The 15,396-nt window shown below is 39.1% G+C and overlaps 1 protein-coding gene across 1 annotated transcript in view; it reads left to right on the forward strand.

The window, feature by feature from the left end:
* LOC139758417 (uncharacterized) overlaps positions 1-15,086 on the forward strand; it is a 29,447-nt gene extending 14,361 nt beyond the window's left edge. The window contains exons 3-5 of the mRNA XM_071679798.1: positions 8,780-8,879; positions 14,294-14,423; positions 14,582-15,086. Of these exons, the coding sequence (XP_071535899.1) occupies positions 8,780-8,879; positions 14,294-14,423; positions 14,582-14,698 (347 nt within the window). The 3' untranslated portion in view covers positions 14,699-15,086. The remainder of the gene's footprint in view (positions 1-8,779; positions 8,880-14,293; positions 14,424-14,581) is intronic.
* The last annotated feature ends 310 nt before the right edge of the window (positions 15,087-15,396 follow it).

Here is a 15,396-nt window from a genome sequence, read left to right on the forward strand (position 1 = left end):
TGAATGAGTGGATCGGGAAACTTTCGAAATTAGTACCTGGGTCTGGGATAGTGAGTAAAGGGAGAAAATGAGAATCAGTGTGAACAGATCTAAGGCAAGGAATTGTAGCAGGAGCTAGACTGCTTGGTTTTGGGTTTCGGTTTGAATGGATAAGATGAAGTGCAATGCTGTTGTTACCTAGGAGTGGACATGGTAGTGAATGGACCCATAAGGGTGGTGCAGATCCTAGCTGCATTAGGAAGCACCTGGAAGGAGAGATAAGAGCCTTTCAGGGCGAAAAGGGTGCGGTTGAAGGTTTAACGTAAGTGGAAGCTTAACAATGATCGAACGGATGAAGGTGGACGAGTTGGAACTGATGAATTCGAGGGAAAAGTGTGGTGTAAGGCAGGTTCAGAGTATGAAACATGGTAGTGTAGGAGAGAGAGAGAGAGAGAGAGAGAGAGAGAGAGAGAGAGAGAGAGAGAGAGAGAGAGAGAGAGAGAGAGAGAGAGAGAGAGAGAGAGAGAGAGAGAGAGAGAGAGAGAGAGAGAGAGAGAGAGAGAGAGAGAGAGAGAGAGAGAGAGAGAGAGAGAGAGAGAGGTGGATGTAAACATATTGACTTAGCTGACCATGGTGTACTGATATGGCTTGAACATATTAGAGAATGCGCAAAAAAGTCTGAATAGGAGGATCCACATGTTGAAAGAGGAGACAAAAAATCTGAGGGGTAGGCAGATGGAAGGATAGAGAGAGGGAGGCTTTGGGCTATGTTGCCCTTATTAAACCCAGTTGGGTTAAAGGCGTGCATGTGACAGACTGAACTGGATCGATGTGGTATGATAAGGACGACGTGCCATCAACGGAGTAAACTAGGGAATGAATAGTCTGTTGTCCTTGGCTGTGGATGGTAGGTCTCCCGCTTCTTGTTCCCTCTTGTTCTGACACATATATCCTCATTGTCAATCTTTCCTCAACTCATTCATTCCATATGGCCAAACCATTTCAACCAACCCTATTCTGCTTTATCAATCACGTTCATTTCATTTCCACACATCTCTGCTACCCTTTCATTACTTCCTAGATCAAACCACCTCACACCACATATTGACCTCAAACATATCGCTTCCAACACATTCACTCTCCTACATACAACCCTATCTATGGCCAATGCCTCACAACCATAAAATATTGTTGGAACCACTATTCCTTCAAACCTACAGATTCTAGCTCTCCGATATAACGATCTCTCCTTCCACACATTCTTCATCCCTCTCCAAACCATTGGTAACTCCTACACCCAGTGACTCACATCCATTTCTATGATTCCATTCGCTTCCAAGTCCACAACACGATATCTAAGAGACTTCACTTCCTGCAATATTCTTCCATTCAAAACTCCATCCAAGTTAACTTCTTCCTAAACCCTACATAACCAAATAACCCTACTCGTATGAGCGATAGAGTTGTGCGGAGGATGCTGGATGTGCTGGAAATGAGATGTCTGAGGACAATATGAGGTGTGAGGTGGTTTCATCGAGTCAGTAATGTAAGGGTAAGAGAGATGTCTGGTAATAAAAAGTGTGTGGATGAGAGAGCAGAAGAGGGTGTTTTGAAATGGTTTGGTCACATGGAGAGAATGAGTGAGGAAAGATTGACAAAGAGGATATATATATATATATATATATATATATATATATATATATATATATATATATATATATATATATATATATATATATATATATATATATATATATATATATATATATATATATATATATATACATATATATATTTTTTTTTTTTTTGCTTTGTCGCTGTCTCCCGCGTTTGCGAGGGAGCGCAAGGAAACAGACGAAAGAAATGGCCCAACCCACCCCCATACACATGTATATACATACACGTCCACACACGCAAATATACATACCTACACAGCTTTCCATGGTTTACCCCAGACGCTTCACATGCCCTGATTCAGTCCACTGACAGCACGTCAATCCCGGTATACCACATCGATCCAATTCACTCTATTCCTTGCCCTCTTTTCACCCTCCTGCATGTTCAGGCCCCGATCACAAAAAATCTTTTTCACTCCATCTTTCCACCTCCAATTTGGTCTCCCACTTCTCCTCGTTCCCTCCACCTCCGACACATATATCCTCTTGGTCAATCTTTCCTCACTCATTCTCTCCATGTGCCCAAACCATTTCAAAACACCCTCTTCTGCTCTCTCAACCACGCTCTTTTTATTTCCACACATCTCTCTTACCCTTACGTTACTTACTCGATCAAACCACCTCACACCACACATTGTCCTCAAACATCTCATTCCCAGCACATCCACCCTCCTGCGCACAACTCTATCCATAGCCCACGCCTCGCAACCATACAACATTGTTGGAACCACTATTCCTTCAAACATACCCATTTTTGCTTTCCGAGATAATGTCCTCGACTTCCAAACATTCTTCAAGGCTCCCAGAATTTTCGCCCCCTACCCCACCCTATGATTCACTTCCGCTTCCATGGTTCCATCCGCTGTCAGATCCACTCCCAGATATATAAGACACTTCACTTCCTCCAGTTTTTCTCCATTCAAACTTACCTCTCAATTGACTTGACCCTCAAACCAACTGTACCTAATACCCTTGCTCTTATTCACATTTACTCTCAAATTTCTTCTTTCACACACTTTACCAAACTCAGTCACCAACTTATGCAGTTTCTCACATGAATCAGCCACCAGCGCTGTATCATCAGTGAGCAACAACTGACTCACTTCCCAAGCTCTCTTATCCACAACAGACTGCATACTTGCACCTCTTTCCAAAACTCTTGCATTCACCTCCCTAACAACCCCATCCATAAGAAAATTAAACAACCATGGAGACATCACACACCCCTGCCGCAAACCTACATTGACTGAGAACCAATCACTTTCATCTCTTCCTACACGTATACATGCCTTACATCCTCGATAGAAACTTTTCACTGCTTCTAACAACTTGCCTCCCACACCATATATTCTTAATGCCTTCCACAGAGCATCTTTATCAACTCTATCATATGCCTTCTCCAGATCCAAACATGCTGCATACAGATCCATTTCCTTTTCTAAGTATTTCTCACATATATTCCTCAAAGCAAACATCCGATCCACACATCCTTTACCACTTCTGTAACCACACTGCTCTTCCTCAATCTGATACTTTGTACATGCCTTCACCCTCTCAATCAATACCCTCCCATATAATTTACCAGGAATACTCAACAAACTTATACCTCTGTAATTTGAGCACTTACCTTTGTTCCCTTTGCTTTTGTACAATGGTACTATGCAAGCATTCCGCCAATCCTCAGGCACCTCACCATGAATCATACATACATTAAATAACCTTTCCAACCAGTCAACAACATAGTCATCCCCTTTTTTCATAACTTCCACTGCAATACCATCCAAACCCGCTGCCTTGCCGGCTTTAATCTTCCGCAAAGCTTTAACTACCTCTTCTCTGTTTACCAAATCATTTTCCCTAACCTCTCACTTTGCACGCCACCTCGACCAAAACACCCTATATCTGCCACTCTATCATCAAACACATTCAACAAACCTTCAAAATACTCACTCCACCTCCTTCTCACATCACCACTACTTGTTATCTCCTCCCCATTTCACCCTTCACTGAAGTTCCCATTTGTTCCCTTGTCTTACGCACTTTATTTACCTCCTTCGAAAACCTCTTTTTATTCTCCCTACAATTTAATGATACTCTATCACCCCAACTCTCATTTGCCCTCTTTTTCACCTCTTGCAACTTTCTCTTGACCTCTTGCCTCTTTCTTTTATATATCTCCCACTCATTTAAATTATTTACCTGCAACAATCGTCTAAATGCCTATCTATTCTCTTTCACTAATAATCTTACTTCTTCATCCCACCACTCACTACCCTTTCTAATCTGCCCACCTCCCACTCTTCTCATGCCACATGCATGTTTGCGCAAGCCATCACTGCTTCCATAAATGCATCCCATTCCTCCCCCACTCCCCTTACCCCCTTTGTTCTCACCTTTTTCCATTCTGTACTTAGTCACTACTGGTACTTCCTCACACATGTTTCCTTCCCAAGCTCACTTACTCTCACCACTCTCTTCACCCCAACATTCTCTCTTCTTTTCTGAAAACCTCTACAAATCTTCACCTTCGCCTCCCCAAGATAATGATCAGGCATCCCTTCAGTTGCACCTCTCATCACATTAACATCCAAAAGTCTCTCTTTTGGGCGATTATCAATTAACATGTAATCCAATAAAGCTCTCTGGCCATCTGTCCTCCTTATATACGTATGCTTATGTATATCTCTGTTTTTTAGCCAGGTATTCCCAATCACCAATCCTTTTTCAGCACATAAATCTACAAGCTCCTCACCATTTCCATTTACAACACTGAACACACCATGTATACCAATTTATCACTCAACTGCCACATTATTCACCTTTGCATTCAAATCACCCATCACTATAATCCGGTCTCGTGCATCAAAACCACTAACACACTCATTCAGCTGCTCCCAAACCCTTGCCTCTCATAATCTTTCTTCTCATGCCCAGGTGCATATGCACCAATAATCACCCATCTCTCTCCATCAACTTTCAGTTTTACCCATATTAATCTAGAGTTTACTTTCTTACACTCTATTACATACTCCCACCACTCCTGTTTCTGGAGATAGGGGAGAAAGAATACTTATATATATATCCGGGAGTGGATCTGGCAGCGGATGGAACCATGGAAGCGGAAGTGAATAATAGGGTGGGGTGGGGGGCGAAAATTCTGGGAGCCTTGAAGAATGTTTGGAGGTCGAGAACATTATCTCGGAAAGCAAAAATGGGTATGCTTGAAGGAATAGTGGTTCCAACAATGTTGTATGGTTGCGAGGCGTGGGCTATGGATAGAGTTTTGCGCAGGAGGGTGCATGTGCTGGAAATGAGATGTTTGAGGACAATGTGTGGTGTGAGGTGGTCTGATCGAGTAAGTAACGTGGTTGAGAGAGCAGAAGAGGGTGTTTTGAAATGGTTTGGGCACATGGAGAGAATGAGTGAGGAAAGATTGACCAAGAGGATATATGTGTCGGAGGTGGAGGGAACGAGGAGAAGTGGGAGACCAAATTGGAGGTGGAAAGATGGAGTGAAAAAGATTTTGTGTGATCGGGGCCTGAACATGCAGGAGGGTGAAAGGAGGGCATGGAATAGAGTGAATTGGATCGATGTGGTATACCGGGGTTGACGTGCTGTCAGTGGATTGAATCAGGGCATGTGAAGCATCTGGGGTAAACCATGGAAAGTTGTGTGTGGCCTGGATGTGGAAAGGGAGCTGTGGTTTCCGGCATTATTGCATGACAGGTAGAGGCTGAGTGTGAACGAATTGGGCCTTTGTTGTCTTTTCCTAGCGCTACCTCGCACACTTGAGGGGGTAGGTGGATGGTATTCCATGTGTAGCGAGGTGGCGATGGGAATGAATAAAGGCAGACAGTGTGCATTGTGTGCATGGGTATATATGTATGTGTCTGTGTGTGTATATATATGTGTACATTGAGATGTATAGGTATGTATATTTGCGTGTGTGGACGTGTATGTATATATATGTGCATGGGGTTGGGATGGGCCATTTCTTTCGTCTGTTTCCTTGCGCTACCTCGCAAATGCGGGAGACAGCGACAAATCAAAATAAAGAAAAGAATATATATATATATTTTTTTTCTTTTTTTTTTCTTGCTTTGTCGCTGTCTCCCGCGTTTGCGAGGTAGCGCAAGGAAATAGACGAAAGAAATGGCCCAATTCACCCCCATACACATGTATATACATACGTCCACACACGCAAATATACATACCTACACAGCTTTCCATGGTTTACCCCAGACGCTTCACATGCCTTGATTCAATCCACTGACAGCACGTCAACCCCGGTATACCACATCGCTCCAATTCACTCTATTCCTTGCCCTCCTTTCACCCTCCTGCATGTTCAGGCCCCGATCACACAAAATCTTTTTCACTCCATCTTTCCACCTCCAATTTGGTCTCCCTCTTCTCCTCGTTCCCTCCACCTCCGACACATATATTCTCTTGGTCAATCTTTCCTCACTCATTCTCTCCATGTGCCCGAACCATTTCAAAAGACCCTCTTCTGCTCTCTCAACCACGCTCTTTTTATTTCCACCCATCTCTCTTACCCTTACGTTACTTACTCGATCAAACCACCTCACACCACACATTGTCCTCAAACATCTCATTTCCAGCACATCCGTCCTCCTGCGCACAACTCTATCCATAGCCCACGCCTCGCAACCATACAACATTGTTGGAACCACTATTCCTTCAAACATACCCATTTTTGCTTTCCGAGATATATATATATCTCGTTTTTTTTTAATTTTCCAAAAGAAGGAACAGAGAATTGGGCCAGGTGAGGGTATTCCCTCAAAGGCCCAGTCCTCTTTTCTTAACGCTACCTCGCTAATGCGGGAAATGGCGAATAGTTTGAAAGAAAAAAGAAAAAAGATATATATATATATATATATATATATATATATATATATATATATATATATATATATATTAGGGGGCCAGGTGAGGATATTCCCTCAAAGGCCCAGTCCTCTGTTCTTAATGCTACCTCGCTAACACGGGAAATGGCGAATAGTTTGAAAGAAAGAAGAAAATTAATATATATATATATATATATATATATATATATATATATATATATATATATATATATATATATATATATATATATATATATATATATATATATATATATATATATATAAATATATATATATATATATATATATATATATATATATATATATATATATATATATATATATATATATATATATATATATATATATATCCACTCATTTACTCTTACCTGTATATAAACTCCTATACACACACATGAACATGCATATACATATTGATATATACATATATATATTTACATACATTGCCATGTGCATATATACACATATATATATTCATACTTGCTTCTCTTGTCCCTCAACACTCCTGTATCTAATAATCTTACTCTTATTCACATTATCTTCTTAGCATTATTCTTTCACACTCTTTATCAAACTGAGTCACCAACCTCTAAAGTTTCTTACCGAAATCAGCCACCAGCGTTGTATCATCAGCGAACAAAAGCTGACTTGCATTCGAAGCCCTTTCATCCACAACAGCTTCATACTTGCCCCTCTCTCAAAAACTCTTGCATTCACGTCACTAACCACCCTATCCATAAACAAATTAAACAACCAAAGAGACATCACGAACCCCTGCCGCGAACTGACATTCACTGAGAACCGATCACTTTCCGCTCCTACTCGCACATGCCTTACATCCTTGATAAAAACATTTCACTGCCTCTAGAAATTTTCCTCCCACGCCATATATGCTTAAAACCTTCTACAAAGTATCTATCAACCCTACCATATACCTTTTCCAGATCCATGAATGCAACATACAAATCCATCTGTTTTTCTAAGAATTATTCGCAGACATTCTTCAAAGGAAACATCTGACCCACATATCCTCTACCACTTCTGAAACCGCACTGCTCCACCCCAAACTTGAATTTGTTGGTGGTTAGAATGATATTTGATTCACTAAAGAAAACATCACAATCTTAAGAAGATGGCCAAAAGGACTACCTATTATCAACGTATCTAAACCAGAATTTTGGATGATTACTGACTGAAGTTAGAATTTCAGTCTCTAAGCACCCAATGAATAAGTTACTGAGTATGGAACTGACTGATTTACCATGGCAAAACCAAACTTCTGTCTGTAAAATTTCATTCATCATCTTGAAAAACATTATTGGACTCTACTAAGGCAATGAAAGTTTTTTGTAGGCAGGAGCAAGGAAAGTCTGATATCAGGAAATTTCAATCTCAGGTTTGTGATTGTTTCATCAATGGGGACTTTAATGAATAGGAAAATCACATCAAAACTAATGACTTTATGTTAAGGCAAATCAATGTTCAGAGAATTAATTGCAAAATCTAAGCTACGGAGAGATTTGTCCTTTAACATTGTTAAGGAGTTGGAGAATTTATAAACAGAAGAATTAACTGAAGAAATAATTGGTTTGACCGGATATTAATCTTTGTGAGATTTAGGGATTAACTATCCCTACTGACTTCAAAATATCCTGGTGCTTATCTAATAATTGGTTAAGTCAAGAGTTGAGGGTCTTTATTTCATTACATAGGGAATTGGATGTTGATTATTCTTATATTTCACAGTCATCTAATAGATCCTGAAGTTGATATCTATAGTCGACTTTATTCAAAATAACGAACTTATTAGTCTTTTCTGATTTTGTGATATGTAAATCTTTATTTTCCTTGAGATTTTCAACGGCTATCTGAAACCTATGTCACATGTCTCTGCACTCATAAATGGTATCACTGGTCCAGACACTTGAAATTGAGCCGGGTACAAAATCAAATTCATAGTTAGCGTTATTAGTTGTGTTTGCTTCAGGAAAGTATACATCTCTTCGAAAGCACAAAATTATCTAGAAATTTGTGAAGAGACCTAAACCCGTGCTAACTAGAAAAAAAGATTGTTAGGAGAGTAAAGACTGTTGTCTTTCCAATAATATATATTTTAACGATTAAGATTGTATAGCGATGTTTTGGTATTCATTTCCTTTTGACTGCATTGATATATGTTTTCCCTCATTACACCTAATCATTAAAGCATCTAATGACTAAAATTATCGACAGGAAGCTGCGATTTCTACACGTCCAGTGAAGGATTCTTCCCAATTCTAATGTGCATGGTTGGTCAGAAGTACAGTCCCTTAGTCCCGGCGTTCACTAAAAGGTTATGATTAAGTATTCCTCTGTTACATATAAAACACTTAAAAAATAGTTAGGGAGCACTTTGAGAATAGGATATATCTTTTAATACTGGACTTTCTCTTCTTTGATAAAAATGTTGCCTTCAGCAACAAAATACCATAAGGAATATCTTAATCAAGAATTCCTTAGAAAGTTCTACATGCACTGTTTATAGAGTATATGTAAAAATTGTGATGTTTTATGTTGGGCAGAATGGTAAATATAGAATTTCAACAAGACAAGAATCAAATGCCTAGTTTCATCATGTTATAGATTATGATCATTGTATTGACTGGAGTAATGCCATCCTAGTTATTAGCTCTGTACCACGAGAAATAACATTGAATCTTCTGTTATCAAATGCACAAAGAAATGTAATATAAATATTAGTGTAGGTCTATACAGATTGGATAGTTGTACTGTAGATGAAACAGTTCCGTTTCTTGTCCACACAATAAATTTCATTACACGATTGTTGCCTAACTAGAACGCACCCAACTTCAATCCGGGTTCTCACTTGTTTAAAAAACGACATCCTGGCTACTCCTCTTCCTCGTATATCAACTGACCGTTATAATTCTTTCTTTTATTTGCCCTGATGATGAGAGCATTACACGAAAGTGCTTTTGGAAACTTATAGTGTTTCATTTCACCGTGGATTAGAAGGGATTTAATTGATCACGCGCTCAATTCTCATCATCTCCAATACGTATAAAATATGTTTCGTTAAATTTTAGGGAGAATAAAAAGATGTTCTGGAAGGAGTTTAATAAAGTGTGTAAGACAATGGAGCAAATGGGAACTTCAGTGAAGGGGCGAATGGGGAGGTGATAACAAGTAGTGGTGATGTGAGAAGGAGATGGAGTGAGTATTTTGAAGGTTTGTTTAATGTGTTTGATGATAGAGTGGCAGATTTAGGGTGTTTTGGTCGAGGTGGTGTGCAAAGTGAGAGGGTTAGGGAAAACGATTTGGTAAACAGAGAAGAGGTAGTAAAAGCTTTGCGGAAGATAAAAGCCGGCAAGGCAGAAGGTTTGGATGGTATTGCAGTGGAAATTATCAAAAAAGGGGGTGACTGTATTGTTGACTGGTTGGTAAGGTTACTTAATGTATGTATGACTCAGGGTGAGGTGCCTGAGGATTGGCGGAATGCTTGCATAGTGCCATTATACAAAGGTAAAGAGGATAAGAGTGAGTGCTCAAATTACAGAGGTATAAGTCTGTTGAGTATTCCTGGAAAATTATATGGGAGGGTATTGATTGAGAGGGTGAAGGCATGTACACAGAATCAGATTGGGGAAGAGCAGTGTGGTTTCAGAAGTGGTACAGGATGTGTGGATCAGGTGTCTGCTTTGAAGAATGTACGTGAGAAATACTTAGAAAAGCAAATGGATTTATATGTAGCATTTATGGATCTGGAGAAGGCATATGATAGAGTTAATAGAGATGCTCCGTAGAAGGTACTAAGAATATATGGTGTGGGAGGCAAGTTGTTAGAAGCAGTGAAAAGTTTTTATCGAGGATGTAAGGCATGTGTGCGTGTAGGAAGAGAGGAGAGTGATTGGTTCTCAGAGAATGTAGGTTTGCGGCAGGGGTATGTGATGTCTCCATGGTTGTTTAATTTATTTATGGATAGGTTTCTTAAGGAGGTGAATGCATGAGTTTTGGAAAGAGGGGCAAGTATGCAGTCTGTTGTGGATGAGAGAGCTTGGAAAGTGTCAGTTATTGTTGGCTGATGAAAAAGCAGAAGCTGGTGACTGAGTTTGGTGAAGTGTGTGTAAGAAGAAAGTTAAGAGTTAATGTGAATAAGGGCAAGGTTATTAAGTACAGTAGGGTTGAGGGTCAAGTCAATTGGGAGGTAAGTTTGAATGGAGAAAAACTGGAGGAAGTAAAGTGTTTTAGATATTTGAGAGTGGATCTAGCAGCGGATGGAACCATGGAAGCGGAAGTGAATCATAGGGTGGGGGAGGTTGCGAAAATCCTTGGAGCCTTGAAGAATGTTTGGAAGTCGAGAACATTATCTCGGAAAGCAAAAATAGGTATGTTTGAAGGAATAGTGGTTCCAACAATGTTGTATGGTATCGAGGCGTGGGCTATGGATAGAGTTGAGAACAGGAGGGTGGATGTGCTGGAAGTAAGATGTTTGAGGACAATATGTGGTGCGAGGTGGTTTGATCGAGTAAGTAATGTAACCGTAAGAGAGATGTGTGGAAATAAAAAGAGCGTGGCTGAGAGAGCAGAAGAGGGTGTTTTGAAATGGTTTGGGCACATGGAGAGAATGATTGAGGAAAGATTGACCAAGAGGATATATGTGTCGGAGGTGGAGGGAACGAGGAGAAGTGGGAGACCAAATTGGAGGTGGAAAGAGGGAGTGAAAAAGATTTTGAGTGATCGGGGCCTGAACATGCAGGAGGGTGAAAGGAGGGCAAGGAATAGAGTGAATTGGATCGATGTGGTATACCGGGGTCGACGTGCTGTCAATGGATTGAATCATGGCATGTGAAGCGTCTGGGGAAAACCATGGAAAGTTCTGTGGGGCCTTGATGTGGAAATGGGGCTGTGGTTTCGGGCATTATTACATGACAGCTAGAGACTAAGTGTGAACGAATGGGGCCTTTGTTGTCTTTTCCTAGCGCTACTTCGCACACATGAGGGGAGAGGGGATGTTATTCCATGTGTGGCGAGGTGGCGATGGGAATAAATAAAGGCAGACAGTATGACTTATGTACATGTGTTTATATGTATATGTCTGTGTGTGTATATATATGTGTACATTGAGAAGTATAGGTATGTATATTTGCGTGTGTGGACGTGTATGTATATACATGTGTATGGGGGTGGGTTGGGCCATTTCTTTCGTCTGTTTCCTTGCGCTACCTCGCAAACGCGGGAGACAGCGACAAAGTAAAATAAATAAGTAAATAGATGTTTATACCATATTCTATTTTGCTTTTTCACTGTCTCCCATGTTAGCGAAGTAGCGCAAGGAAACAGGAGAGAGAATGACCCAACCCACCCACATACACATATATGTAAATACACATCCACACACGCAACTATACATACCTATAAATCTCAACGTATACATATATATACACACAGAGACATATATATATATATATATATATATATATATATATATATATATATATATATATATATATATATATATATATATATATATATATATAGGGTGGGGGAGGGGGCGAAAATTCTGGGGGCCTTGAAGAATGTGTGGAAGTCGAGAACATTATCTCGGAAAGCAAAAATGGGTATGTTTGAAGGAATAGTAGTTCCAACAATGTTGTATGGTTGCGAGGCGTGGGCTATGGATAGAGTTGTGCGCAGGAGGATGGATGTGCTGGAAATGAGATGTTTGAGGACAATGTGTGGTGTGAGGTGGTTTGATCGAGTAAGTAATGTAACCGTAAGAGAGATGTGTGGAAATAAAAAGAGCGTGGCTGAGAGAGCAGAAGAGGGTGTTTTGAAGTGGTTTGGGCACATGGAGAGAATGAGTGAGGAAAGATTGACCAAGAGGATATATGTGTCGGAGGTGGAGGGAACGAGGAGAAGAGGGAGACCAAATTGGAGGTGGAAAGATGGAGTGAAAAAGATTTTGTGTGATCGGGGCCTGAACATGCAGGAGGGTGAAAGGAGGGCAAGGAATAGAGTGAATTGGAGCGATGTGGTATACCGGGGTTGACGTGCTGTCAGTGGATTGAATCAAGGCATGTGAAGCGTCTGGGGTAAACCATGGAAAGCTGTGTAGGTATGTATATTTGCGTGTGTGGACGTATGTATATACATGTGTATGGGGGGGGTTGGGCCATATCTTTCGTCTGTTTCCTTGCGCTACCTCGCAAACGCGGGAGACAGTGACAAAGTATAATAAAAAAAAAAAATAATAATATATATATATATATATATATATATATATATATATATATATATATATATATATATATATATATATATATATATATATATATATATATATATATATATATATATATATATATATATAAATATATATATATAATATATATATATATATATATATATATATATATATATATATATATATATATATATATATATATATATATATATATATGTATATATATACATATATATATATATATATATATATATATATATATATATATATATATATATATATATATATATATATATATATATATATATATATATATATATATATATATATATATATATAATTCATTCTTGCTGCCTTTATTGTTTCCCGTCTCCACTTCGCCGTACATAAAATGATAACCCCATCCCTCTGTATGTGCGCGAGGTAGTGCTAGGAAACGACAACAAAGGTCACATTCGTTCACATTCATTCTCCAGCTGTCATGTATAATGCACCGAAACCACAGCTACCTTTCTACATCCAGGCCCCACAAATCTTTCCATGATTTACCCCAGACGCTTCACATGCCCTGGTTTAATGCATTGACAGCACGTCGACACCTGTATACCACATCGTTCCAATTCACTCTATTCCTTGCACGCCTTTCACCCTCCTGCATGTTCAGACCCTGATCGCTCAAAATCTTTTTCACTCCATCCTTCCAATTCCACTTTGGTCTCCCACTTCTCGTCGTTCTCTCCACTTCTGACACATATACTATCTTCGTCAATCTTTCCTCACTCATTCTCTCCATGTGACTAAACCATTTCAATACACCCTCTACTGCTCTCTCAACCACACTCTTTTTATAACCACACATCTCTCTTACCCTTTAATTACTTACCCGATCAAACCACCTCACGCTACATATTCTCCTTAAACATCTCATTTTCTATACATCCATCCTCATCTCCACAACCCTATCTATCGCCCACGCCTCGCAACCATATAACCACTATTCCTTTAGACATACCCATTTTTACTTTCCGAGATAATGTTCTCGCCTTTCTCACATTTTTAACGATCCCAGTACTTTCATCCCTTCCTCCACCCTGTGACTTACTTCCGCTTCCATTGTTTCTCCAGTGCTAAAACCACCCCCATATATCTAAAACACTTCATTTCCTTCAGTTTTTCTCCATTCCAACTTACCTTCGAATTGACTTTGTCCCTCAGTCCTACTGTACCTAATAACCTTGCTCTTATTCACATTTACTCTTAGCTTTCTTCTTTCACACATTTGCCAAACTCTGCCTCCACCTTCCGCAGTTTCTTACCCGAATCAGCCACCAGCGATTTATCGTCAGCGACCAACAACTGACTTACTTTCCAAGCATCCCACAAAAAGTTGAGGGCTAATATAAAGGATTTCTTAGTGAAGTAAATTGTACCTAAGGTAGTGTACCATTTTCTTAATGACCTTAATGCCACTGCAGTAATATTTGTAGTTTTCTTTGATATAGGATCATGACAATCGTGGAGTTTGGATTTAATGATCTTTGGCTGAAACAGAGTTCTTCGAATTCCACTATGTGTGCTCGCCTTCCAACAAAGGTCACAGTTTCCATGCCCCTGGCTTTGACTAACGTATGGGTAAGATGTGGGATGATCAGCATTAATGAAACACATATGACTTACGCTAGTGTAAAGATCTCTACTGTAGAAATATGATGGAAGTTTGTCTACATCTAATTTATTTTTTTAAATTTCGTTTTCTTTTGACAATATGTAACTTTCTCAATATATTTCAGGGTATGTTTGTCGTCCTCATTGGCGGGTATGCTGTTAGTCTGCTCATATTCGGCACCGAACTCCTTACCACTCATCTTCAATCGATCTTTCGGGATATCTTGGATATGATTCCTTAGTGACCTGCACTTTTTTGAATAAAGCAAACCTCTTGACATACTGTGAACTGATTTACAGTAAATAAGATACCATCGGTGTATAGTTAACAAAGTAAATGAAAAACTCATTGATTAAAGCAGAGCAACAAATCTTATCAAACATACCTTCTTACTGAGACGGGAATCTAATCATACGCATTCCGTGGCACGAAGGGTTGAGCACATAGCTTCTGTGTAACCAATTCTTGACACAAAACTTTTCATGATTAAACCTCATTTTCTACTGGAGTAACTGACTAATTTCATGTGGCATGCTACGGGAAGACCATTTCATCGCAAAAGAACGGATTTGCTTTAATATCAGGGTATCTGTCAGAAAACTGTACAAGAAATTCTTATTGTAATAAATGTCCAAGAAACATCATTGTATGTATCAGAGAACGTGAAAAAATATGGGGATGAAAAATCACTGAATATCAAGTTTTACAAAGGACAAATAAAGATATACTGCAGGATGATTGAGACAAATGCATGAGTAGGCAAATACAAGTCTCTGTAGTGTTAGTTTATATTAATGCTTCTCAGATTTTGTAAAAATGAAATGAAAAATAGAAATAATGAAAAATCCTGATATATGTGAAAGTAGTGAAATATAGATATTTCATATATATATATATATATATATATATATATATATATATATATATATATATATATAT

The sequence above is a fragment of the Panulirus ornatus genome, chromosome 30 (assembly GCF_036320965.1).
Source record: "Panulirus ornatus isolate Po-2019 chromosome 30, ASM3632096v1, whole genome shotgun sequence".
Classification (NCBI taxonomy): domain Eukaryota; kingdom Metazoa; phylum Arthropoda; class Malacostraca; order Decapoda; family Palinuridae; genus Panulirus; species Panulirus ornatus.